Source organism: Bactrocera oleae, chromosome 2 (assembly GCF_042242935.1).
Source record: "Bactrocera oleae isolate idBacOlea1 chromosome 2, idBacOlea1, whole genome shotgun sequence".
NCBI lineage: Eukaryota > Metazoa > Arthropoda > Insecta > Diptera > Tephritidae > Bactrocera > Bactrocera oleae.
Window position 1 is genome coordinate 63,442,265 of NC_091536.1, and position 23,164 is coordinate 63,465,428.

The following is a 23,164-nucleotide window of genomic DNA, read 5'->3' on the forward strand; positions in this document are numbered from 1 at the left end:
AAAAGAAAAAAATATATTTAGTGTAGAGGTGCCATGGAGGCCTTCTACCTAATGTAGATTAACATTTGCCTAAGTCAATTTCGAATCCTTTACCTAGGTTATCTGATCCTGCGCTGTGTGATCAACCTTCAGGTTCGGTTGAAATATGGCTGCTCCGATGTAATAATCTCCTTCTCAAGTGCATTCCTTATAGCATGAAAGGGTATAAAAAAATCTTTATCTTGATTTTAACAGGACAGTTTATATGAGAGCTATATAAATATAATAATCCATGCCATAACCCTGTTCAGGATATAAAACTCCGAAAATATCTATATTTAAACACACGATTATGTTTTTTGGTATTGCTTTTCAAGTGGGTTTTATTAAATACGCACAATTCATTCATTTTGTTCAATTAACAACTTCATAGTCATATATGTATGTATGTATGCTTTAATTTGTAATTTGTTATTTTAACAATTTCTATTTACTTTTCATATATGTATGTACTATGTGTGTATGTTTGTGTGTGTGTTTGTATGTATATATGCGCGAAACTATATATTTAATTGTGTTACAACGCAGGTGCAGCAGTTTACATGGATGTATATACATATGCATGTATGCGTATAGAGAGTACCATACATACATAACGCTACATTAGTTTTGCATTAGTATGAGTGAGTGTTGAATTACAATGTTTTCCTTTATGCGCTAAATTCCTGCATAAAATTGTTTTTGTAATATTCATGCTTTCTTATTATTTTGCCGTAGCACACACATATGAAAGTATGTATGCGAGTAAAAATGATCTTCACGCCATTTATTTGGTTCTTCTTGCTTTTATTGCAAACATTTGCTCATTTATTGGTTTTTGTTTTTTTGTTGTTTTTTTTCACTAATACTATAAAGAAAAGTATTGCATAATTCTGCTAATTATATAAATTGTAATTAAGAAAATCAAAACAAATAAATTTTTAATTTTAAAATTATAATAATGATGATAAAAGTTTTGATTATGTGTTGTTGTAATTGTGTATTACATTTTGTAGTAACTTAAAGCTAAACAAAAAATTTTTGGTTAATAAATAAATCATTACTACTCGCTGGGGTGCGAGTAAACAAACCAAAGTACTTAGCTTATAAGGATATGTTTATGTAATTGATTACAATCGAAGTAAAAATGGCATTTGTTAGTGACAACCACAACACATATTTTTGTTGTTTAAATGCAATAAAATTATACAAAAATTCAAAATCCCAAAATAATACTTGCACTTTTAACGCATGCCACACTAATTGCAGCCGAGATTAGCGCAGATAAAAAAGATCTTGCGACAACCGGACTCAGTTTTGAATACTTCAAACGTTTTGAGATTGCTTGGTAACGTACAATTTCGACTTAGAATAAAATTTCGCTCATATATATATGTATGTATGTACGTTTAAAATTTAAATGTTGACTGTCTTCGAGATTCGCCACTTCTTTACTCGCTTTAGTTGTGCACATTGTAACATATTTCGTAGTTGAATTCACCTTTTAATCTCTTCCTGTTATATCTTGAAGCTATTGTACTACACATATACATATATATTTTTTCCTAGAGTTGATAGGTGAAACACAGGACCACACGATTATACCAGTTCGATTATTTTATACTAGTTGTTTGTCGAAACGCTAACAGTTATTTTTAGTTGTTAATATAATTTCTATTTGTTATGTTTCTTGAAAAGAAGCACTTATACAATATGTGTATATATTATAGAAAATTTATTTTTCGAACATGAAAGAGATTCACGATTAGTCGCATTTTTTTTAATTTTTTGTTTATAAATTGACATGATTATTGCATAGTCACTGGAGCGTTATTTCATTTCGCACGATATCAATTAATATGTATAAAAGCTCGCCCTCGAAAAAAAATAATTCGAACACAATAAACGTGATGAATTCTAAACCCGTTTTCTCCGTTAAAATGATTGAGTTGAACCATTTCAACGTTGGTTCGGCGAATTCGGATTCGTATTAGAGTCTGCCCCCGAAAAGTTGCATATTCGAAAATTTAAGTTTTTCAAAAATACAACAAAACGGATTAAGTAATTGGTTTTTCGAAATTTTAAAAATTTCAAAATTTTAAAATTAAGAATTAAGTTTCAATTTCATAAAACTAGTATTTTAATCATGTTTTCCAGCATTGCAAATTTGATATTTTGTTTCCAAGTAGTTAAAGATTCGAACATTTTTACTTTTCGAAAAATTAACGTTTCAAGAATACTTTAATTTACGATTTTAAAACACTAGCATTTCGAATATTATTGAATGTTGCCATCAATATATATAATTCTCATTGTTTATTGTTAAATATTTATTTAGATAATGGATCGAACATTTTTATTATTCGAAAACCAACCTTATGTGAATTCTTGAATGTTGGAATGAGTTTTGAAACTGTTTTTTCAGCGAACGGTTTATTGAAAACTCAACTTTCGAAAATAACACTCCGTTTTGTGCTCTTATGAAACTTTAAATGCGTTATCTGCTGCATATGTAAGTGCTATTTTAATACTAAAACTAAACTTATGTAAATTTCTTATTTGCATGATATTTGAGCTGTTAGAACAGTTTTACGCAACGCGCGTGAAAATAAATATTTGAGACAGCGTTTTCAATAGAAATTGAAAAAAATGTAAATAGAAGTACTGTAAAAGAGTACAAAAAAAAAAGGCAACACAAATTTTGAGCACATTTATAGATGCACCTTCAACGACTCCATGCGATTGATGATGCGCCGACGTAGCTCGGTATATCTGGAAGAGGTAAAATATTTTGTTTTCAGTAAAAATACAAACTGTGAGACTTTCTGTTAACTGTTACCGTTCTCTAACTTTGGCCACTTCACGCTCCAACTCATCATCGTAACGTTCCAAAATTGCACGGCACTCAGGCAGTGAGAGGTTTATAAACTGAGCCACCTCATTGCTGTAAAAGTTTTAACATTAAAAAATGTTAATTAGCTAAAAATATGCGCCTGTCGTTACCTAATTTCATCCGTTTTCTTGGCATCGACAAGGTAAAGACGCGCCACATCCTCATGCGGTCCCATCATGACGCGCGTCAACAACGGATAATCAGTCTCTTTCAAGCGTTTCTGTTCGCCATTATCGCGTATAATGAAGAGCGAAAAATTCTCCACACCACTGTCGACTTTATACTTCTCTAACAGTAAATTGATAACCTCCGTTGTGGTGACCAATGATGTGACCCATACAGACATTTGTGAACCGTAGGGCGGTGTGAAGAACGAAGTTTCGCGATTGTAAAAGTGGCCGTTGATGGAACATCGGCGCTTCAATTTGGTTCGCGATCTGCAAGAAAGAAAAAAATTAATATATATTTTTATAATAAAATACAAAAAATAATTCACGTACCTTCTGTTGCCACTGCGGCGCTTGATGGCTGCGGCACCTGTGCGCGGTGGCCTGCGCAAGACCACACCGTCCTCGGTTACGTGTAGCGGTGGATCTGTATCATCATCATCATGAACACCATCGCCACCATTGTGCACGGCACCGCTACCCCTACTTGCCGTGTACATCATCTCCGTCTGCGTCAACTCATCGCCGCCAGCATTGCCACTGTTTGACACGGTAATTGATGGCGCATCGGCGCGACTGGAGTCCGCTTCACTAACACTACCCTTGTCGTTATCTTTCGGATAGCAGTCCATTTCGATCTTCACATACCGTTGCGGCACATCACTACGTCGTATGGTGGCCGACTTTTGTGGCTTCAGTGTCGAGTCGTCATCATCGCTGTCCGAGTAATCAAAACACGATGGTCCTGATTTGGAGCGATTTATACCCTTCTGAAAATGGTTGTGTCCATGTTGATACGTGGAAAGATTTTTAGTGTTGCCACCTATTGCAGTTGTGGCGGAGCCACTCTTTTGCAATGCATAAATGCGTTGCATCGAATGTGGACTGGCCGTGCCGCTTTTTAAATTCAGCGTATCGTTAATTAAATTCGCATCGATGGAACGCAAGGCATGCTCGCAATTGAAGCTCTTGCTCATTGGACTGTCGCCGTAGAACTTGAGCGAATCGTTTATTCTCGATGGATCGATTGGTTGATTGCGCTTCAGTGAGTCCTCATTTGGCTCACGAAACGAATTGGCACCACTGACATAATCTAAGTGAACACTACGTTTGAACTCCTCGAAATCCATCGGCTTGAGTGTAGCATCATCGGACGACTCGAAATTATCCGCTGTCGTAGAGCTGGTATTTATGGTCGCCGAGGTTGCGGTGACGAAATTGTCGGAAGAAGTGCTGCTACTCTCACTATTGCTATTACTATTGTTGGTTGTAGTTGTGGAAGATGTTGGTGAGGTTGGTGATGGCACTTCGCTGTTAGTATTCGTGCTTTCGGTGAGATTATGAGCAGAAATCGTCTTTGTGGGTGAGCTACAGCTAGAAGATGTTTGTGACGATGGTAGTTTTACTGGCATCGTTTCGTAAATTTTATCCTTCTCGCTAACACGACGCTCCACCTGGAAAAAATTATTAAAATTTCAAAATCAAATTTGTATATATTATAGTACCTGTAGCAAATCATCGATCTCATCCCATTCCAACTTCTCTAAATTATCCAACTTCGAAGGCAACGTTGCCGACATGCAACTCGTGGATGCTGTGGTGATCGTTGTATCCGTGCCACATTGAGTGCTTGTGGATACCGACTCATCATCATCGTTAGCACGCCCATTGGTGCCATTTAATAAAGGCATAGCAGCACCATCAGCACCACCAGTGGTATTGGCAGAAGCTTCCTCTGGCGTTGTGGGTAAATCTGTCAAAGGATATTCATTCAAACTGCTCGAGTCGAATGTCATGCTCTCCGACAGGGAGATATCTGTTGACATGTTTTCGACCTCACTTGCAGTTGTTGGCGCTTCCACTGATTCGCTTATGTCGTTTTCCTTATCCGACGGGCTATCCTAATATTAAAAAAAATTTAAGTTTTTTTAACGAAAAAATAATTTTCGAATTTATAAACTTACATCAGCTGCTTTGGAGACACGTTTTGAATTCCTCTTACGCACAACCAGTGTACGCTGATCATCGTCTTCTTTTAAATGTATCACACCATGTACGCCCCAAGACACACGCAATGCACCTTCTAATATTAGCCGATTATTTACTTCGCGGCTTCGTATTTCCATGCTCTTATTGTCATAAAATTGGTTGTAAACCTTTAAAAATGTTATGCATTAACTGTGTGTAGTAAAGATTGCTAAGGTCTTAGATAGATAGGTTCTGGTCCTACCAATTTTGTAGAGGCTGCAGAGCTGGCCAACTCGTCAGCCAGTTCATTTCCGGCTATACCCCTGTGACCATGCACGCAAATGAGGTGCACTCTATTGTGGTTTGCAAAGCTCTTACCTTTAGTTTACTTTCCAAATGATCCCGCGGCAAAACCGGGCCACCATTTCCAATGAAAGAGCGTTGCGCTCCTTTTACTCCATAGCTCTTATGTGATTCCACACGTGTGCCATGTCCGAACAGTTGCGGTCCGAAGAGCGCACCATAGCATGGCACATGACAGTAAGGCACTCCTTTATGCTGACCAAGAGATTAAAAGTATTTTTTTGAATGAATACTCATTGTATTTTATAAGTAAATAAAGTCAAACCTCGGCATGTTGGCCTGGATTTAGCCGCTTGCCACATTCCTCACATCGTAAACATTCCGGATGCCAATCGTAGCCCAACGATTGTTTGCGCTCCGCTGGTAGGGTGGAAAATTATGTATTACCAACTATTAATAGTGTTGGTTTAGAATTTCAACAGCAATTGCTTACCGAAGTAGACAGGCTTTCCACATTTGTGACACTTCCACATATTTCAGGCACTATTTTCACTTGCAGGGTCAAGTGTGAGAGAAGGAAAATTCGCTGTAAGCAGCGACTACTTTTATGCCCTGCTTCCAGAATAGTCTGTATAAATTATAAGCTAATAGCCACTATCGAGTTTTCTTTAATTTTTACTTTATTTCGTGCGAACGCGCGACGTATAAATCTTTACATAAAATATGCAAATGATTGTCACACAAAAACCAAAAAAACACACGAGTATGTGGATAGTATAATTGGTAAAAACAAGAATTTACAAGCCGAATAGCTAAGCACACAAACAATCAAGAGAGAATACCAAAAACGGAAACAAATTAGCCACAAAGGGCATAGAGGACACTGAACTCACTGGGTTTTCAATTTCTCAGCATAGTTTTTCTTTCCTACACTGGTACTCTGTTATATTCATTATAACATTCCATTAACTTTAATGTAAATAATTAAACAATTTTGCTTCTATCTTGCGTTCTCCCACTGTCACCGCCAACGCAAATCGCGAAACGTGTTGTGAATTATTACAGCCAGTATAATTATCTATATTTAATGAACTCGCACACTACAGCACTTCATTCCCATGCGCTGCAATAAATTGTTTATTTCACATTTACTGTTTATTTTATTGCCGACAATAATTTCTCCTACTTATTTGGAAACGAAAAATAAAACAAATGCATTGTTTGCTTCACGAATGGAACAAGAACAATTTGCCGCAATGTTACCAGCTGTGTTAAAAGGAGACTAGTAAAAAATCATTAAACTATTACTTATAACTTATATTTAATATTATACAATTGATATATTAGTAGTTGTAGTTGGTTTTTATTACTTAGAATTTAGAATTACAGTTTATAATATAAATTAAAAATATTTAAAGAAAATTGATTATGGGCGACATCTGTATGTGAGCTTCCAAACAATAAACAGCTGAGAAGCTGAGCTGCCAGCTTTTGAAAAATAGTTGATCCGACAGTTTTGACTTCAAAATCATGTTATCAAAATAAATATTCCAATCTTAACAAATAAATAAATGTTTGCAATAAATGAAGAGGTGAGGCTCAATATATTTATATAAGAAACTCTACAAGAATTACCTAACACACAAATTTTATATAAGAAAACTAATGATAAGTAAATTATGATCAAATTATCAAAATCATTTCAATATTATTGTCCAACCTCATGGTTTCCCATTTACAAAGGCTTACAACTCATTTACTATGGACCCAAGGAACCTTATCGTAAATTGTACAATGAGTTTCATATCAACTCTGTGAATTTCTTGTTTATTGCTTTCTGTTCGCGGCATCTAACAGCGTAACAGTACAACTGTCAAAGCATCAGGAGGGAAAGATGACAAGCAGCTGCCATAGCTAATTCGCAAAAAGTCAATTTGGTGAAAGTGTTTCTGTTTATTATCCAGAAAAGTTCTCAAAATTTGTTTCATATTTCAAGTATTTATACAATTTCTATAGTTAGTGGAATTATAGTCTATAAAACAAAAGGAAAATAGGGGATATCAAGTGATTACTAATTAGTTTATGAAATGCAAAGCGCTACAGTGAAAGAAAAATCGCTATTATACGTAAATATATACGCAGATAAATCACTGAGTGTGTAGTGAAGATTTTGATGACGAGTGTGAAAGAGCAACAGCTGAAAAATTAAATAAGCGATTTTATCATTTGTGTGGTGGCGAAATCGGATATTGTTCTTTAAATTGGTTGCAGAGTGGTGCTTTTGATTAAGTGCAAATAGGATAATCATCCAAAATGCGTTCCACCATAGAATTTGAGGAGTGTCTTAAGGATTCACCCCGCTTTAGGTAAGTTGAATGAGTGTTAGGTCAAGAATGTTTTCTAAAGTTACAGGGTATACGCCCCTTTTTCCTAGTATCAAAATTTTTGCATGTGTATGTTATTGTTTATTCATACTTTCCTTTGAAATGGAAATCTGCAAATATTTCTGTTATCGTCATCATTTTGTGTTCGAGTATTTTATGTTTTGGGACCATTTCTGTTGAATGTTGTATGTTTAATGCCTAAATATCCCACATCTGCATATGTACATACATATATTCAATTTTAGATAGAACAACAAAAGATAGAAGAGAGTCTTTTGTGTACTGCTCAAAAGTAAGCAATTACGTACTTATTCATACGCAAAGATATGCCAAAGCATGCATTTTGTTGTTATTGTTCGTCGCTTTGCATGTTAGAAAATTTGCATGCCAAATACCAGCTGCTGGGTCATCGATGCCACTACCAATGCCACCGATGCCAATTGCCATTCATTGCCGTCTGAAACTGAGTAACGCTTAATCATCACGAATTCCAACAAAACAAATAAGGAATCATCGAGCAAAACGCAAAATATGCATATGAGTATATATTGTATAATTATGTCGTATGTATATGTGTAAACATGCAATCGTGAAATGTTGATAAAACACAATTCAATAGCGCGAAACACCACTTTATGAGAATTGGATAGTATTGGGTTATTAAAAGTATTTTGTTTTAGGTTTTCATTGATGTATTGAAAGTGAATCGATAAATATTAGATAAGTATACAACACGAAAAGCTTGCATAATACAATGTTAATAATTGTAGAGAATTAAATCGTCAACTATGTATGTATGTATATCTGAAAATAAATTAAAGGTAAGTTTTCAGAATAATCACGCATAATTAATTCATTATATTTAGATACATTATCTATATATATATCTCATGTATGTATGTGCCGATAATGTAAAAAAAATGATTTTATTTATCAAAAGTTTTGTGCGAAATTTTCTCTTTTTATTCTCATTATTTATTATTATATTCGTAAAAATGTTCATGATATGATAACACTAATTGTACGTATGTATGTATCAATTAGTTAAAATAACTTTTTAATAGTGAAATGTTTAATGTCGGGGGGAAATCTTGAAATTCTGAGTATATTTCATTATGAATATTTTGTCCTAACGGCTACAACCAAACATGATATGTATTACAAAAATTATATAGAAAAAAAATTAAAATAAAATAAGTAAAATTTATGGCGTAAAGTTTAATTAATAAATATAGATAGGCTCACTAAATGCGTTATTTTGGCAGCCTAAAAGTGATGTTGACTAAATTAATTTCTAATTCAAATTGAATTTTTAAGTTCTCTATATATACCCGGATTATACCTTGTAACCTATTATTCTTTTGTATAATTTGATTCAACTTCGATTATGTTGAAGTAACTAATTTAACTGGGAAGTTTTAAGGAGAAGTGGTACTCTTGCAAAAATGGTAATGTCTGAATCTACGCTATTTTTCAGATCGCTACTGTTACCCAATCGTTTACCTTTCGCAACGTCTCTCACTAAGCATTTACAGCAAACATTGTCCGTTGCAGATTAAATTTGGAAAACCCATGTTTTTCCCATGAGGAATTTTATGTTGCATGCTCATATGTGGTAAAACCATCAAAACCAAATATATTGTGCACAGAACCGTGCTAAACTAAATTAAAATTTAAATAAACAATTATCAGCCTTACATATCCCATATATGTATATAATTTAATTGTACGTGTTATCAACTCGCAACTTTCTGATGTACTCATCTGTAAAAAATTTGAATATAGATAGATAGTGATGGATATGGATAGAGGTATGCACCTCCCCTCATGAATATAAGATTAATAAAATCGCAATCCTATGGACTTTTATACCTGATATAACATTTTCGTGGTAATACAAATACATTTTATATGGAATGCTTTTCTTTACAGAAAAATATTGCTGTATGATGATGTAGGGAATATCTATATGTATGTTCAAGTACTGGTTATTTATTAGTTGCACAGAAAAATAGTAAAGATCGCACCGAAATGTTCTAAAATTAAGAGCCCATTTATTGTTATGTTGAATTACATTACGGGTGTATTGCATTTTGCCGACAATCAAAATCATGAAATTTACAATACCGACAATTCAAAATACAGACAGAAAAAATTTTAAAATAACGGGGTGTTCAGAGTTCTTCCGCGTCAAACTACAACTACAAAAAAATAACCTTGGTCGATTCAACACTGGGGAGTTCAGAGGTACTTCGAGTCGAACTACTTGCTGCATTTTTCAAAAATATTTTATCGTGTCTGTATTTTGATATGTTGTGTATTTAAATTTTGTCAGTATTTTGATGCGTCGGCATTTATAAAATGGGCGCGGCAAACATCGTACGGAAAGTGAAAAAAAAACTATTATTAAATTAAGAAAATGGCGACAAATTATTCGTAAAATAGCGCATTATGTCCGCTTACTCCAAAAATATGGTCTGTAATGCCTTTAAAACACTCGTAAAAAGTGAAAAAAGAGGACGAAAACGTAAAACAACGGCACAGTTTGACCATTTGCTGGTAATGCAATCAAAAAAGAATCCATTTTTATCGTCTGAAAATATTATATCAAAAAATTACTGAACGAATCAGTAACCAGTCGCACAGTTACAAATCAACTTCGGGAAGCTGGTCTAACTGGAAGAAGTGCAAGAAAAACTCCGTTTTTAAGCAAACAAAATGTAAAAAAGAGAATTGAATTCGCTCAAAGGCACATGCTTCGTGGAAATTTAAATAACGTCCTGTGATCGAATGAAACGAATGTTAATTTGTTTGGATCTGATGCCTTTTGTACGACGACCTCGAAATGCAGAATTTGACCCCAGATATACACGAAAAACAACTAAACCAGGAAGCGGACCAATAATGTTATGGGGATTCTTTTCGGCGGTTGGAGTTGGGCCGATTTATTAGATACAAGACAAATGTGTTCAACAGATTCTCTTAACATTCTTAATACTGTAATGTTGCCTTATGAGGAGGAGCACATGTCACTAAAACGGCAGTTCATGCATAACAACGTCCCAAAACATGCTTCGAAACTGGTAAAATCGTGGATTCAGTGAAATAAAGTCGACGTTATGGAATGGCCCTCCCAGTCGCCAGATCTCAATCCCATAGAACATCTATGGGGAATGCTGAAGAAATCAGTCGGTGGATAAAAATGGAAAAATATTCACTTTGAAAAGTCAAATAAACCTTAAATAACTACTCAAATGTTAATTAATTATATAAATTAACGATAATATTTAAAAGATTTCATTGTATATCCTTTAATTTAAATATATAATTGAAAATTTTAAACGTACCCTTTGACCCTATATTTTTTGCCAACACTGTATGTATGTATGAATTAATATTACATTATTAACTACCTTGAACTTTACTTATAAATCTTTAGTTGAACTAGTTAGTCATTGCATTTTTCCTGTTCTGGAGATGGTAATCTTGATATTTTTACTAGATTTTAATTTGCGATTTTCGACCTGAAATGCATCAGTCTCATATTTTACTCAATTATGGACCAGGCACAATATAAAAAGAATTGTAAAGCTGTGTGGTTCGATTCCAAAAAAAAACATCAATTTATATTTTTTTGGTGATTTGTGTAATCGTGGTGAAGCAAATATGGTACAAATAGTTGTATGCAATGTTAATTGCTTCTTTTTTCTACAAAAATTTTAAATGTAATAAAATACTACCACTTGATTAAAATATTTTCCTAATGATCTAAAGTAATTCTTTTTTATTTAAGCACACTTCAAATATAGCAATTATTAATTTTGAGACGGCGAAGGCCGCCAATGCAAAAAAGTAGTTCCCTGCGAAAGAACTCTGAACACCCCGGTGTTGGATCGACCAGGGTTATTTTTTTGAACACAAACGTACACACTTATTCGTTATATTAAACAACTGTTGGCTATTCTTCGTTCTAGTTCACTTTCAGAATATTTAGTTGAATATCTTTAATGTAGCCAGCAAATAACATTGCTATATTTTACATGTTTAAAGAACTCTTAACTTTCAACAAAGGAATCCTTTGTTGTGTAAAGTGTTATTTCTGTGTGGCACGTTGTTAGAAAGCGAAATTTAAAATGTGTCTAGTGTTTTATTTTTCCTCTTTGCGAAAACACTACGCTAAATATCTTTATCAATACTGATATCTTATGCTAAAATTTCTTATCTACCATAAATACTTCAATCAACTACTTATAATTTTACAATAAACAATTACATACAAATATACAAAAGTTTGCACGTCCACCGAAGGTTTGAGCTCTCTCATACTACTTGCTAACTCTCTCATACTACACTAACTAAAGTACTTTACTACCTAGGAGACAGTGTGCCTTTTAGACATCCAAACTGAAAAAAAATTAATACACATTTTTTTGTAAAGATGTAGATAGTTTTAATGTGTCCACAATAGTTTTGTTTTAATTTATCTATTTTCGTTGTCAGATTGACAGCTCTGCACGTACTCGTTTATATATGCATAAATAAATAATTAATTACTATTTAACATAGCGATAATAACTTGAGCTACTTGCATTGATTTCCAAAAGCTCACATCCTCTGCCACCAATAATTTTTATATAATTCTCATTAATTCATTGACATACATAATTCAACTAATTGCTATGTGTTACACGGATATAATTATAATAAAGAAAATATAAAACAAAACCTCAAAGCCAATATGTGTGCGAAAATAAAAAAGAATGCAACAATGTTGATGTAAAATGAAAGAGAAAATTTACATACATACATATGTATACACAAAAATATGTATATGCAAACTGTTATGAGTGTTTATTTTATGACAGGTTTATTTATCAATAAATATCAAAAAAAAAAACTAAATGAAAACGCGCACCATAAGCCAAGAGGTGAATGAAGGCCCACACCAAAGATCAAAACAAAGCACAAAAACACAAACAATAACAAAACTTCATATCATTTAACTTTTACTCTTAATTTACGCAGTTTCTTAAAAATGTATCTGCTATTTTTGCTTTGACTGGTTTTGTGGAGACACAATACAAAGTGGCATCTTTTCGCTTAACTGAACTCTGCGCTGATAATCGATTTGACAGCATATTTGCATGTGAGCTCCTATATAGTATACGTCAGTGTATACGCTTTTAAATTGTTTTATTTTTAATTACTTTCAGCGTGATATTGTTTTTGTTTTGCTTGCGCTTTCGTAAACTACAGGCAGTTAATCCCTGCGCTTATTATTACTTATTGTTAATTTGTCCAATTTGTATTTTTTTATATTTTGCTTTTCAGACAATTCATTTCCAAGGAAGAAACTGATATCGAACACTTGGAGCAACGGCTTGAGAAAATAATCAAACTCTGCACTGTAGCTGTGGACTCAGGCAAGGAGTATGTCAAGAATCAGAGGTAAGTTGCAAGCATACAAATGCATTAACTTGCATTTCTTTATTTTCCATTGATTTTATTTTATTCATTGTCTGCTAGTTTTCAATTACGCACTGTGTTATCACATAATTGTTTTTATTGTTTTTTTTACAGCGCCTTCGCCATGTCCTTATGGGATTTGCAGCAACATTTTGCCGATAATAAGAACGCGCACAATGCTTTGGGCAAACTGATACACTGTTTTCAGGTTCATTAAATTCATTTATTTATTTAATTTAATGTAATTTCACTTTAATGCTATAAAAACTTACGCTCTTCGCAAAGCGCCACTCACATGCCGGCGCGCATACTCGTCGCTATTTTATTGCTTTTTTTTAGTTATTGAATTTTTTTTTTTTTTTTTTTTTGTATACGAATTCGATATCGCCGTCGATTCATCAAGCCATTACTCATTGCCCATGCCGCGATTGTAACACTTACATATGTATACCTAGTACTCGTACTTATTTATATATGTACTCATGCAATACATTTTGCCTACTATCTACATTTGCAGGAAATGAACAAGTTTCATACCATTCTATTGGATCAAGCGAGTCGCACGGTTTTGAAGAACCTCAAAGTATTCGTCAAAGACGATATCAATCAAGTTAAGGACTACAAAGGACACTTCCTTAAAGTATCCGAGGGTTACGATAATGCGCTCATAAAAAATGCACAGGCAAGTTGTTCCGCCGACGATGAGTCATCCCCGTATTTGTATAAATGTTCGCTTTGCTAATTGTTGCTTTTACAAATTGCAGGCAAGCAAGAATCGCCCGCAAGAAGTACAAGAGGCAGCTAACATATTATCAGCTAGTAAATCATGCTTTCAACACACTGCATTAGACTATGTAAATTATATAACTTTAGTACAATCGCGTAAGGTTCCATCGATTTTATCAACGGTTAGTCGAAAATTAATTTTAATTAATTGTTGTGGTCAAAAGTTGAAAGCTCAAGCTCACTAACATATTTGTGTGTTTATTTCATTCCACCAGCTTGTCGACTACTATCAGGCTTGCGTTACCTACTACCATCAAGGTTTCGATTTATGCAACGATTTTGATGAATTCTTCAAAAATATAACGGAAGACTTGAATTGTTTACGCGGTGACTATCAACAATTAGAGAAGGCGATGCAAAACCGCCACATGAGTGTGAACAATTTTAGTGATACAAATACGAATAGCACTTCGAATAAAATCGAAGGCTATTTATTTAAGAAAAAGTCGAAAGGATTCAAGACATGGTGCCGTCGCTGGTTCTATCTGAGCAATAATCAGCTAGTCTATAGGTGAGTATTCCGTATGCCTGAGGTGGTAGAAGAGTTTATTATCAATTAAGTGGCAAGATAAAGAAAATGAAGAGTGTATTTTTACAAATTTTGTGTTTTTTTTTTTATTGATTAAGGAACCCCGGGGATCTTTAAAAAAAATAACAAGAAAGAGATCGTAAAATTTTGTATCGCATTCGCGTATTTAGTTTTCACATAAAATAAATTTAAACACGTTATGCGTGTTAAGTACAATGATTTAGTTTGAGTGGAGTTTGAAAAAAAAGTTTTCCACTGCAATTAAAAGTATTCGAAAAAGATTGATTGATATTTGCAAGTTGATTAGGCGAATAACAATAACAGTACATTTCAACTATTATTACAGTGAATCAAGCAATTTCCTCTGAGTCATTATTGTTTTTATACCTTACTCTTGGTGAAATGACGTTGCTGTAGCAACTTGTAGTTAACACGGCTGTTAAACCCTCATCTGACTCTTCATTTTCTTTCAAAGTACACACCTTACTCTCTGATCAGGAATATTTATATATTTTGAGTCTTAAACATCTATCGCAAAATCATTTCGCGTACTGTTAATTTCGCACAGAAGCGAAATTATCTTTCGGGTATAGACAAACCCATTCCTTCTTTCTTGTTGAAATATTCTCGCTTAATCGCATAGTTCGGAATGCCCGTCCCCGGGATAGAATTTTCGGACTCAAAATTAGGTTTTATTTTTTAATCTCGATGTTGGGCAAAATTTTAATTATTTAATCCGGTATGAGGGAAATTAAAATTAAAAATCCCAAATACGGGATTAAAAAAAATTCGATTACTTTTTTAATGCAATACTTGCAATCCTGGTTGTCACATACTCTTAGATCAGGGTTCATTTATACGATGGTTGGATCTAATTTACTGGAGGCAAGCCGGGGAACGGTTTGTATACTTTTATTTTTATACCCTGAACAGGGTATATTAAGTTCGCCCCGAAGTTTGTAACACCCAGAAGGAAAGACGTCGGATACCCAATAAAGTATATATATAAATGTTCAGCTTCATGATCTGAATCAATTTAGTCATGACAGGCTGTCTGTATATATTCGAAGTAGTCTCTCAGTTTTTGAGATATTGATGTTGATCTAAAATTTTGCACACGTCCTTTTCTCCCTAAGAAGCTGCTCAATTGTCGGAACGGATATCGGACCCCTATAGAATATAGCTGTCATACAAAATGATGGGTCCAACTCAAGTCCCTGTATGGAAAAGTTTATTTTTTTTATTTAATTGAAAAACTATCTTAACGAAATTTTGCACGAATCATTCTCCAAGACAACGCTTTATGCATTATAGCTTTGGTGCCGCTGAAGTTAACGTTTTTTCTTGTTATTACTTTTTTATTCATTTTAAATATATTTTTTAAATTATTATTATTTTTAATAGTTTTTTTTTAATTATTATTGTTTTAGTTTTAATTGTTTGATTTTGTTACAATTATTTTAGAATTTCAAAGTTTTATAACATAAATCGAGTCCTGTCCCGCTGCCTCTCCTTATATAGTTACTTGATTAGAAACCATGCAAATATTTGTTAGCCCACACAGTTCATTTCATTTCCGTTGCATAGTACTTGTATATATTTTATAAAAATGTTTAAGTACATTTAAGTTAAATTTAAATTAATTAGCTTTAGTTGTTAGTATTAATTTTTAGAATTCAATTCGCTTTTTCATCTCTACTCGTGTATGCGTCCTAATTTTTACATTTATTTTATGTTTGTGTTGTTGTTGTGGTTGGTTATGTCGTGTGCCATGCCATACCTCGACCACTCTCGTACATACCCACCTACTACTCCAACTATGTACTACTACTACTACTACCTACTCTACCTACACATATTTGCCAATTTATGTTGTGTTTGTAAAAAACGCTGAAGTGATTTGGATTCGAATTGCAGAAAACGCAGTAATGAGGATTCATTCTCCGTTATGGAGGAGGATTTACGCATTTGTACAGTGCGTCCCGTCAACGATGGCGATCGTCGCTTCTGCTTCGAAGTTATTTCGCCCACAAAGTGAGTAGCGCACACACATATATTTATATATATATATATAGTTTTTTTTTTTTGTAATATATACAACATATAAGTTAATAAATAATTTACGCAATTTCAGATCGCACATTTTGCAAGCAGACTCCGCTGATATGTTGTCGCTGTGGATTTCAGCGCTGCAGAAAAGCATTGGCGCTGCTATACAGCACGACAGCCAACATTCCAGACCACAGTCGTCGCTGGCGACGAATGCACTCAATGCGAAGCGGAAAATGTACGCAAGTATTTGTGCTGAAAGGAAAATTGCATATGATTTTAATGCTTTAACATTATCTAACTCCAGTCACTGGGAGCAATTCCTTAAAATTCCCGGTAATTCGCAGTGCTGCGATTGTCGCGGCTCCGATCCGCGTTGGGCCTCTATCAATCTGGGCATAACGCTGTGCATCGAATGCTCCGGTGTGCATCGCAGTCTCGGCGTGCACTATAGCAAAGTGCGTTCGCTTACACTCGACGCCTGGGAGACGGAGAACGTGAAGGTGATGATGGAATTGGGCAATAATGTGGTGAATCGCATTTACGAAGCGCGCATCGGCGAGAATTGTGAACTGAAAGCGGCCACAGAGAATTGCGATATTAGTGTGCGCGAGGCGTGGATCAAGGCGAAATATGTGGAGAAGCGTTTCGTGTGTGCCATGCCGAAACCGCAAGAACTACTTGCCAGCGAAACCGCTGAAGTGCTCTCCATTGATAGTGGCGGTGACGGTGGCGGCGGCGGTGGTGTTGTTGGTGCTGATGCTGAGGAACCCCGTAGTTTGAGTAAGACTACAACACTTTCGTTGGGTGCACGCAAGTGGGCGGTCAAGAAATATCGCCGACGCCGACATCGTGACAGGCATCGTTCTAGTTCAAAGTCTGATGATGATGACGAGTCGATAAATCTTCCTTCGCTCTCGTTGAGTATTTCACGTGAAGATTTGATGTTAATCGGTGATGATTTAGCGTTAGAATCGGATGAAACGCCCGCCATTCTCGGTTCGGATCAAGAGTCCACCGATGGCGAAGTCGAACCGGAAATATTAGATGAGGTGCCCTTTTCCAAACTCGATGCGAATCTCATGTTGTACAAAGCGGCGGCAGTGCATAATTTGCCTGTGATGTGCATGGCCTATGCTCTGGGCGTCAACAAACACTGGAAGAATCCGAACGATCACAATCGCACATATTTGCATCAGGCGGTACTGTCGGTGAGTGTGCAACATATTCATATCTATAAGCAATTACTTATTTATCGTTTGTTTTTACACTATAGGGTTCAGTAATGGCATGCGAGTACTTATTGTTGAATGGCGTGCCTATTGATGCGGCCGACGATAACGGCGAGACGGCGTTACACATGTCCACCGCACGGGGTTACATAGCGCAAGTGTATTTGCTGCTTAAACACAAAGCCAAATATGACACCGAATCGCATGAGGGCAAAAAACCGCTCGACATAGCGGTGGATCAACGCAATGCGGACATTGTGACACTGTAAGTACAAGTCTTACATATTGCATACAATCATGTCGTTTACGATATTACAACACTTCTTTCGTTAGCTTGCGTCTGACGCGCCTGAACGACGAGATCGGCATGAATGACGAAGGCAATGGCGAAGATGAAACCTATAAGGATGTTATGAAAGACTTTTCCAATTTTGCATCAAGTCAACCACGCATGTTGCGCAATCGCAACGACACCAATACACTCGAATCACAACGCTCTTCCCTCACCAATTCAGATTAGTCCGAACAGCAAAATGTGTCGATTACAAAAAAATAATTATTAAAATAAATATATACATATATATGTATATTTAATGCAACTGCAAGCAGGCATAGCCGAGTGCATTCGAACATTGAATGAAAATAACAAAAAGAAAAACTAAAATACGATTATTGGATAAACAAATATTAGCCGCTTTTGGTGTACACATACATACCTAAAATTAAATTAAACTACTGAACTTAACACAAAATATGACTGTCTACATGTAGGCGTGCGTCGTTGAGCACAATATACATACATCTATTAAAGTATTTTGAATATTTGTACCTACTATATTACGTATACATATACATATACAAACATATTTAGCTGCGTATATATGTATGCACATATTTCGCATGATCAACATACATACCAAAATACATAGCGCTGTAGCGCAATCAAAAAAATAATGTAAAAAAATATGAATTTAGACAGTTTTATATTTCGTGTCATAGTTCGTCAACTGCTGACTTGTTTCAAGTGTAAAGTGTACAAACAAAATATTTGCGTGTTTAAGAAGATTTTTGCCAAAATTGTTGCTATTTTTACTATTGTTTTAGGAGATATCTGTAACTGATAACTGTAAATCTCTATTGTTCGTTGTTATTCACTGAAAAATATTTGTTGCATTCATATTTAGTAATTTCAATTGCCTCATGCATTTAGTTAAACGCTTGTGCAGACATGTATTTTATTGAAGAAAGTAAGAGATATCTTATTCAAAGAATGAGAAAACCAATTGATAAGAAAAAACTGAAGTATTTACAAAAGCATTCAATAAATCACACTTTTCTGACTTCCACTAGTTAAGTTAAATATTTAAAATATTGTATGCATGTCATTTATTATAAATTTATTTTGTGTTTTGTTTTCCATTATTGTTTCGTTTTGTTCATAAGATTATTCTAAAAATATCAGAAATTTGTTCTAGCAAAAGTATTGCGTAAGCCCTGTAATTGTATGAGTTTCTCAAATTTACAATTTTTGCATTGTTGTACGAATAGTTAATTAGGAATTTCGCCTAAGCTACATATTTATATACATATACATACAAGTAAATGTTTCAAATATATTGTAATATGCGTATTGATAATGGTTAGTTATTTATATACAATTTAACGTTTTAACTGCTTCTGTGAAAAAAAATCAATTGTTATTGGTACACATGCACGTGTGTGTAGATATGTATATGTTGTAAAACATATACAAAATCTTAATTCTACGTAAATGATTACATAAATAGAAAAAAATTTCATATGTATTAAAATCTAAAAAATGCGTTTCTTATCTTATTTTAAAATTAAATTTAAGCGCTATTTGTTTGTGCACACGATTTAACTGTCAAAATCAGCGATGTGTCAACCCAATGTTGACATTGCTAGCGGTGCTTTGAGGATTTGTTTACGCTAATTGTGAAAAGTAAATATTAAAAGAAAAAGAAGTGTTTTGATGGAAAATACTTTAAAATTAAATATTTAATTTGCACTGTAATTTATTTGTGTTATATAATACTTATTAATATTCCAAATTCGGTCATATATGAAAAAAATTTGCTATAGCAGCCATTAACATATTTATACAAGAAGTATTCGCAAACATCATTCATTTTGGTAAGGCGAATTGTTTTTCTTGGTCACCCAAGAACCACGTACCACTTCAAAGGCAGTAAGTTAGCGTCCGAAATAAATAAATTTAATCCTGGTCGGGATCGTTTTCTCTGATATGCTCTTATACACACCTCCAAAGCATTTAAAGTATATCATAGTAAAATTGCAATGCAGGCAAGAATTAAATCAACGAAATTAAATTTTTTTTATCGTTTTAAAATAAAATGTTGAATCTTTGCATAATTTTATTGATAATTGTAAAAATATTTCTATGACCGTACGGTTTAACTTGTAGTACAAAGGAATACATATTAGAAATAAATTAAACTCTGCAAATTATTAAAAACTACTTATCAGCCAATTGATAATGTTTAAAAATAAAATAATTTGTTACTGCGCGTAACAAGTTGATGGCCTCTACAAAGTGCTTCAGGCAAAATAATAGAAATAATAGTAAAAAAAAAAATAAAATCGTGATTTACTAACATTCTATCATACCAAAAATGTTGCACCATTTTCTTCGCTCGTTTCAACGCTATCAACACATTCAACGGAGTAGTATTCAACATCCGATGATTTCTTTACACTTTCTATTGCTTCATTCTTCCGCACCCCATGCACATTGACGATGTGTCGTTTCACCGATGAGCGATCGGCGAATTTTCGTTTACATTCAGTACATTGAAATGTCAAGCCCGTATGTGTAACCAGATGTCGACTAAGACCCGATGTGTGGCTGAAACGTTTCGGACAGAGATGACATGAGTATTGTTGTCCCATTGGCACTTCTGAGTGCGCTCGGTTTATGTGATTCATTAAGTTGTTCTTTTGCGTAAATGTACGTCGGCAATGTGTGCACTTGTGCGGTCGGGCGCCTGTATGTGTTAACATATGTCGCTTTAGCACTTCACGTTGCACAAATGATTTGCCACATTCGTCACACACATGTGGCTTTTCGCCCGTATGTATGATCATATGACGATTCAGCGCGCTTTTGCAGGATAAATATACAAGACACACTGAGCACTGGTAGGATATGCCCCGCTCTTCGCCTTTGAGATGTGTGCGCAGGTGACGATTCATTGCATTGCTGGTTGAGAAAACCATCGGACATGAATCGCATTTGAATGTCTTCGGTGTATCTGTTTTTCGTAGATGCACGGGGAATTCAACTGCATTGCCCAACTCGACGGTATTTGTGCCGTTTGCCACTATTTGTTTTGTGAACGTCGGTTTGGCATCTGATTTACACTCTTCATTCTCCTCGTCGACACTTTGCTCTGTCTTCGACGGCTTCTACACAAGTAAATTATTTTATAATAAATTTTTCGATACAACTATTGCACTATAACCAACCATTACGTATAGTTTCTTGAGATCTGCGAAATCCATGGACTCGACTTGCTCGCCCTCAATGTCATCGGAAAAATTAAAAACTATAACCCCTTCCTCATTATCACCGTCATCATCTCCCTCCATTTCTTCACATTCGGCATCTTCGTCCCCGTTTTTTGAACTTTTTTTGTAATATTGAACATCACCAGTATCTGCAACTGTAATAAATATTTGAGATTAGCATATTTTAGAGCGTTAAAATTTGACCGTAATTACTGTGATATGAATCGGTGCCAGGCTCATGACTACTACTTTCCGAGGCTGTTAAACGAAAATTTCCGCTTCCTAATCTATCCTCGAAATACTCAAACCGTTGACTTTTATCTATCTTTTGACGTTTCCTGGTTGATTTTTCGGACACCACAGAACCATCACCTTCATGGCTATTAATTGACTCTATTAAATAGAATTCTGACTCTTCTTCCGCTTCAGCTTCGGCATCGCCTTCAGTCTCCGCACATATATCATCATTATTAACTATTTCGTCTTTAGCGGAGGACGCTGATGAGGTTCTTTTTTCCACAATTCTTACAATTTCACTTGTTTCCTTCTGTTTTTCTACTTTTGATTCCACCGGCTGCTCAATTAGCGTTGAAACTATTATTGCGCCAGCTTTAGTCGCCAAGTTTGTTTCCTTTTTTGTATTTAAAAAAGTCTGCAAATCATCTAATAATGCAATTCGTTCTTGTTCACGACATTCTGCCATTACATCCAGACGCAGCTCTTCTTTTGCCTGCTCCAAGCATTCTTCACGTAGAGCCGTTCGTAATTCCTGCTCCATTTCACATCTTAACTCTTCCCTCACTTCAGCTATGACTGCACTACGCAGCTCAATTGCTACTTCATCCCGTATATCTATTCTATATTTTTCTATACATTCTTTTTTGGCCTGAGCAATCCTTTCATCAATCTCTTTCTGTGACTTTTGTTCCCATAATGCCGTTTCTGATGCTTTTCTTTCTTCCTCGATTTCTTGTATAAATTTAATAGAATCTTCGAACTCGATTTCATCTTCAAAATCGTCGTCCTCCGTTTTCTCAAAGACACGACTCCTTTTACCCAGATTTAGCAGACGTATATGCTTGCGCAATTTGCTGTCCGATTGTTGATTACGTTTGCGAAAATAGTATGATTTTTCCAATTGGTAACGGCATTCGGTGCATATTGATTTCGGCAATCCATCACCTGTTTGTACTTCCAAAGCGGCGCACGCCATAATACGCATTGGTATTGACACCTGCACCGAAGTGCTGTCTGTGGATGCCCCACTTTGTGGAAAAATGTCGACGAGTTCTGATTGATCCAAAATGCCTAGACATAATCTACACATTTTCTCCAGATCTGGATAAGTGGCTTCCCCCATTTTGAGCCTTTTTATTGTTTTATAAGAGTGGGGCTTCAATAAAATTTATTATTTTACCAAGCAAACACAAACCAAATTATACTGGATAAACAAAACTTATTAGAGATGTAATGATTTATGGAACGCTCGATATTTTAAATTCGATATCATTTATTTAAATGAAAAATGTCCGCACGAAAACTTTCGTTATAAATTTAATCACTTACAGTGATAAGTATTTATGCCAATCTATGAATGTGTTGCAACTTACTAGAAACTAAAAGTATAATGTTTTAAATAAAACTGGCATCATAACTCGATTTTAACGTTATTTTATCGATATCAAATGTATGTTAAATCAGTAAATGACGCTAATGATTGTGAATTGTAGTTTGTGTGATAAACAATATTGCCAAGCTAAACAAAATCTGAAAATCAACAATCATTTGAAATAATTGCGCTATAATCACAATCATCATAG

At 34.7% G+C, this 23,164-nt stretch overlaps 3 protein-coding genes across 5 annotated transcripts; 1 reads left to right on the forward strand and 2 right to left on the reverse strand.

The window, feature by feature from the left end:
- Positions 1–2,364: 2,364 nt before the first annotated feature.
- On the reverse strand, positions 2,365–6,590 carry Rassf (Ras association family member). Its single transcript, XM_070105480.1, has 9 exons — positions 5,843–6,590; positions 5,675–5,769; positions 5,425–5,604; positions 5,043–5,234; positions 4,584–4,979; positions 3,412–4,532; positions 3,022–3,348; positions 2,858–2,962; positions 2,365–2,790 (listed from the first exon to the last, which is right to left on the reverse strand). The coding sequence occupies exons 1-9, from the start codon at positions 5,880–5,882 to the stop codon at positions 2,730–2,732; spliced, it is 2,517 nt and encodes an 838-aa protein (XP_069961581.1). The 5' UTR covers positions 5,883–6,590; the 3' UTR covers positions 2,365–2,729.
- A 621-nt stretch (positions 6,591–7,211) lies between these two features.
- On the forward strand, positions 7,212–19,830 carry CenB1A (Centaurin beta 1A). 3 transcript variants are annotated; one of them, XM_014242380.3, is made up of 11 exons: positions 7,212–7,715; positions 13,065–13,181; positions 13,314–13,407; positions 13,717–13,881; positions 13,964–14,107; positions 14,201–14,496; positions 16,411–16,548; positions 16,649–16,801; positions 16,871–17,774; positions 17,840–18,060; positions 18,129–19,830. In XM_014242380.3, the coding sequence occupies exons 1-11, from the start codon at positions 7,663–7,665 to the stop codon at positions 18,313–18,315; spliced, it is 2,472 nt and encodes an 823-aa protein (XP_014097855.2). In that variant the 5' UTR covers positions 7,212–7,662; the 3' UTR covers positions 18,316–19,830. The 3 variants fall into 3 exon arrangements, with proteins under 3 accessions (XP_014097855.2, XP_014097856.2, XP_069961582.1); XM_014242381.3 differs by having other exon boundaries at positions 7,213–7,715; positions 16,432–16,548; XM_070105481.1 differs by lacking the exon at positions 7,212–7,715 and adding an exon at positions 12,856–12,879.
- Positions 19,831–20,173: 343 nt separating this feature from the next.
- On the reverse strand, positions 20,174–22,817 carry LOC106623021 (zinc finger protein 37). The gene is made up of 3 exons (XM_014242375.3): positions 21,558–22,817; positions 21,303–21,499; positions 20,174–21,242 (listed from the first exon to the last, which is right to left on the reverse strand). Exons 1-3 carry the CDS (start codon positions 22,702–22,704, stop codon positions 20,439–20,441), a joined length of 2,148 nt encoding a protein of 715 aa, XP_014097850.2. The 5' UTR covers positions 22,705–22,817; the 3' UTR covers positions 20,174–20,438.
- Positions 22,818–23,164: the final 347 nt, after the last annotated feature.

What these genes read in the sequence shown, in the direction of transcription:
- CenB1A (XM_014242380.3), top strand. Translation starts at nt 7,663, where the DNA reads ATGCGTTCCACCATAGAATTTGAGGAGTGTCTTAAGGATTCACCCCGC. An exon ending in GAGTATGTCAAGAATCAGAG is followed by an intron (nt 13,182 to 13,313) that starts GTAAGTTGCAAG and finishes TTTTTTTTACAG; the next exon opens with CGCCTTCGCCATGTCCTTAT. An exon ending in AACTGATACACTGTTTTCAG is followed by an intron (nt 13,408 to 13,716) that starts GTTCATTAAATT and finishes CTACATTTGCAG; the next exon opens with GAAATGAACAAGTTTCATAC.
- Rassf (XM_070105480.1), bottom strand. Translation starts at nt 5,882, where the DNA reads ATGTGGAAGTGTCACAAATGTGGAAAGCCTGTCTACTTCG. An exon ending in ATCCAGGCCAACATGCCGAG is followed by an intron (nt 5,605 to 5,674) that starts GTTTGACTTTAT and finishes TCTCTTGGTCAG; the next exon opens with CATAAAGGAGTGCCTTACTG. An exon ending in GTGGCCAAAGTTAGAGAACG is followed by an intron (nt 2,791 to 2,857) that starts GTAACAGTTAAC and finishes TACCTCTTCCAG; the next exon opens with ATATACCGAGCTACGTCGGC.
- LOC106623021 (XM_014242375.3), bottom strand. Translation starts at nt 22,704, where the DNA reads ATGGGGGAAGCCACTTATCCAGATCTGGAGAAAATGTGTAGATTATGT. An exon ending in TGGCACCGATTCATATCACA is followed by an intron (nt 21,500 to 21,557) that starts GTAATTACGGTC and finishes TATTTATTACAG; the next exon opens with TTGCAGATACTGGTGATGTT. An exon ending in TCAAGAAACTATACGTAATG is followed by an intron (nt 21,243 to 21,302) that starts GTTGGTTATAGT and finishes TTACTTGTGTAG; the next exon opens with AAGCCGTCGAAGACAGAGCA.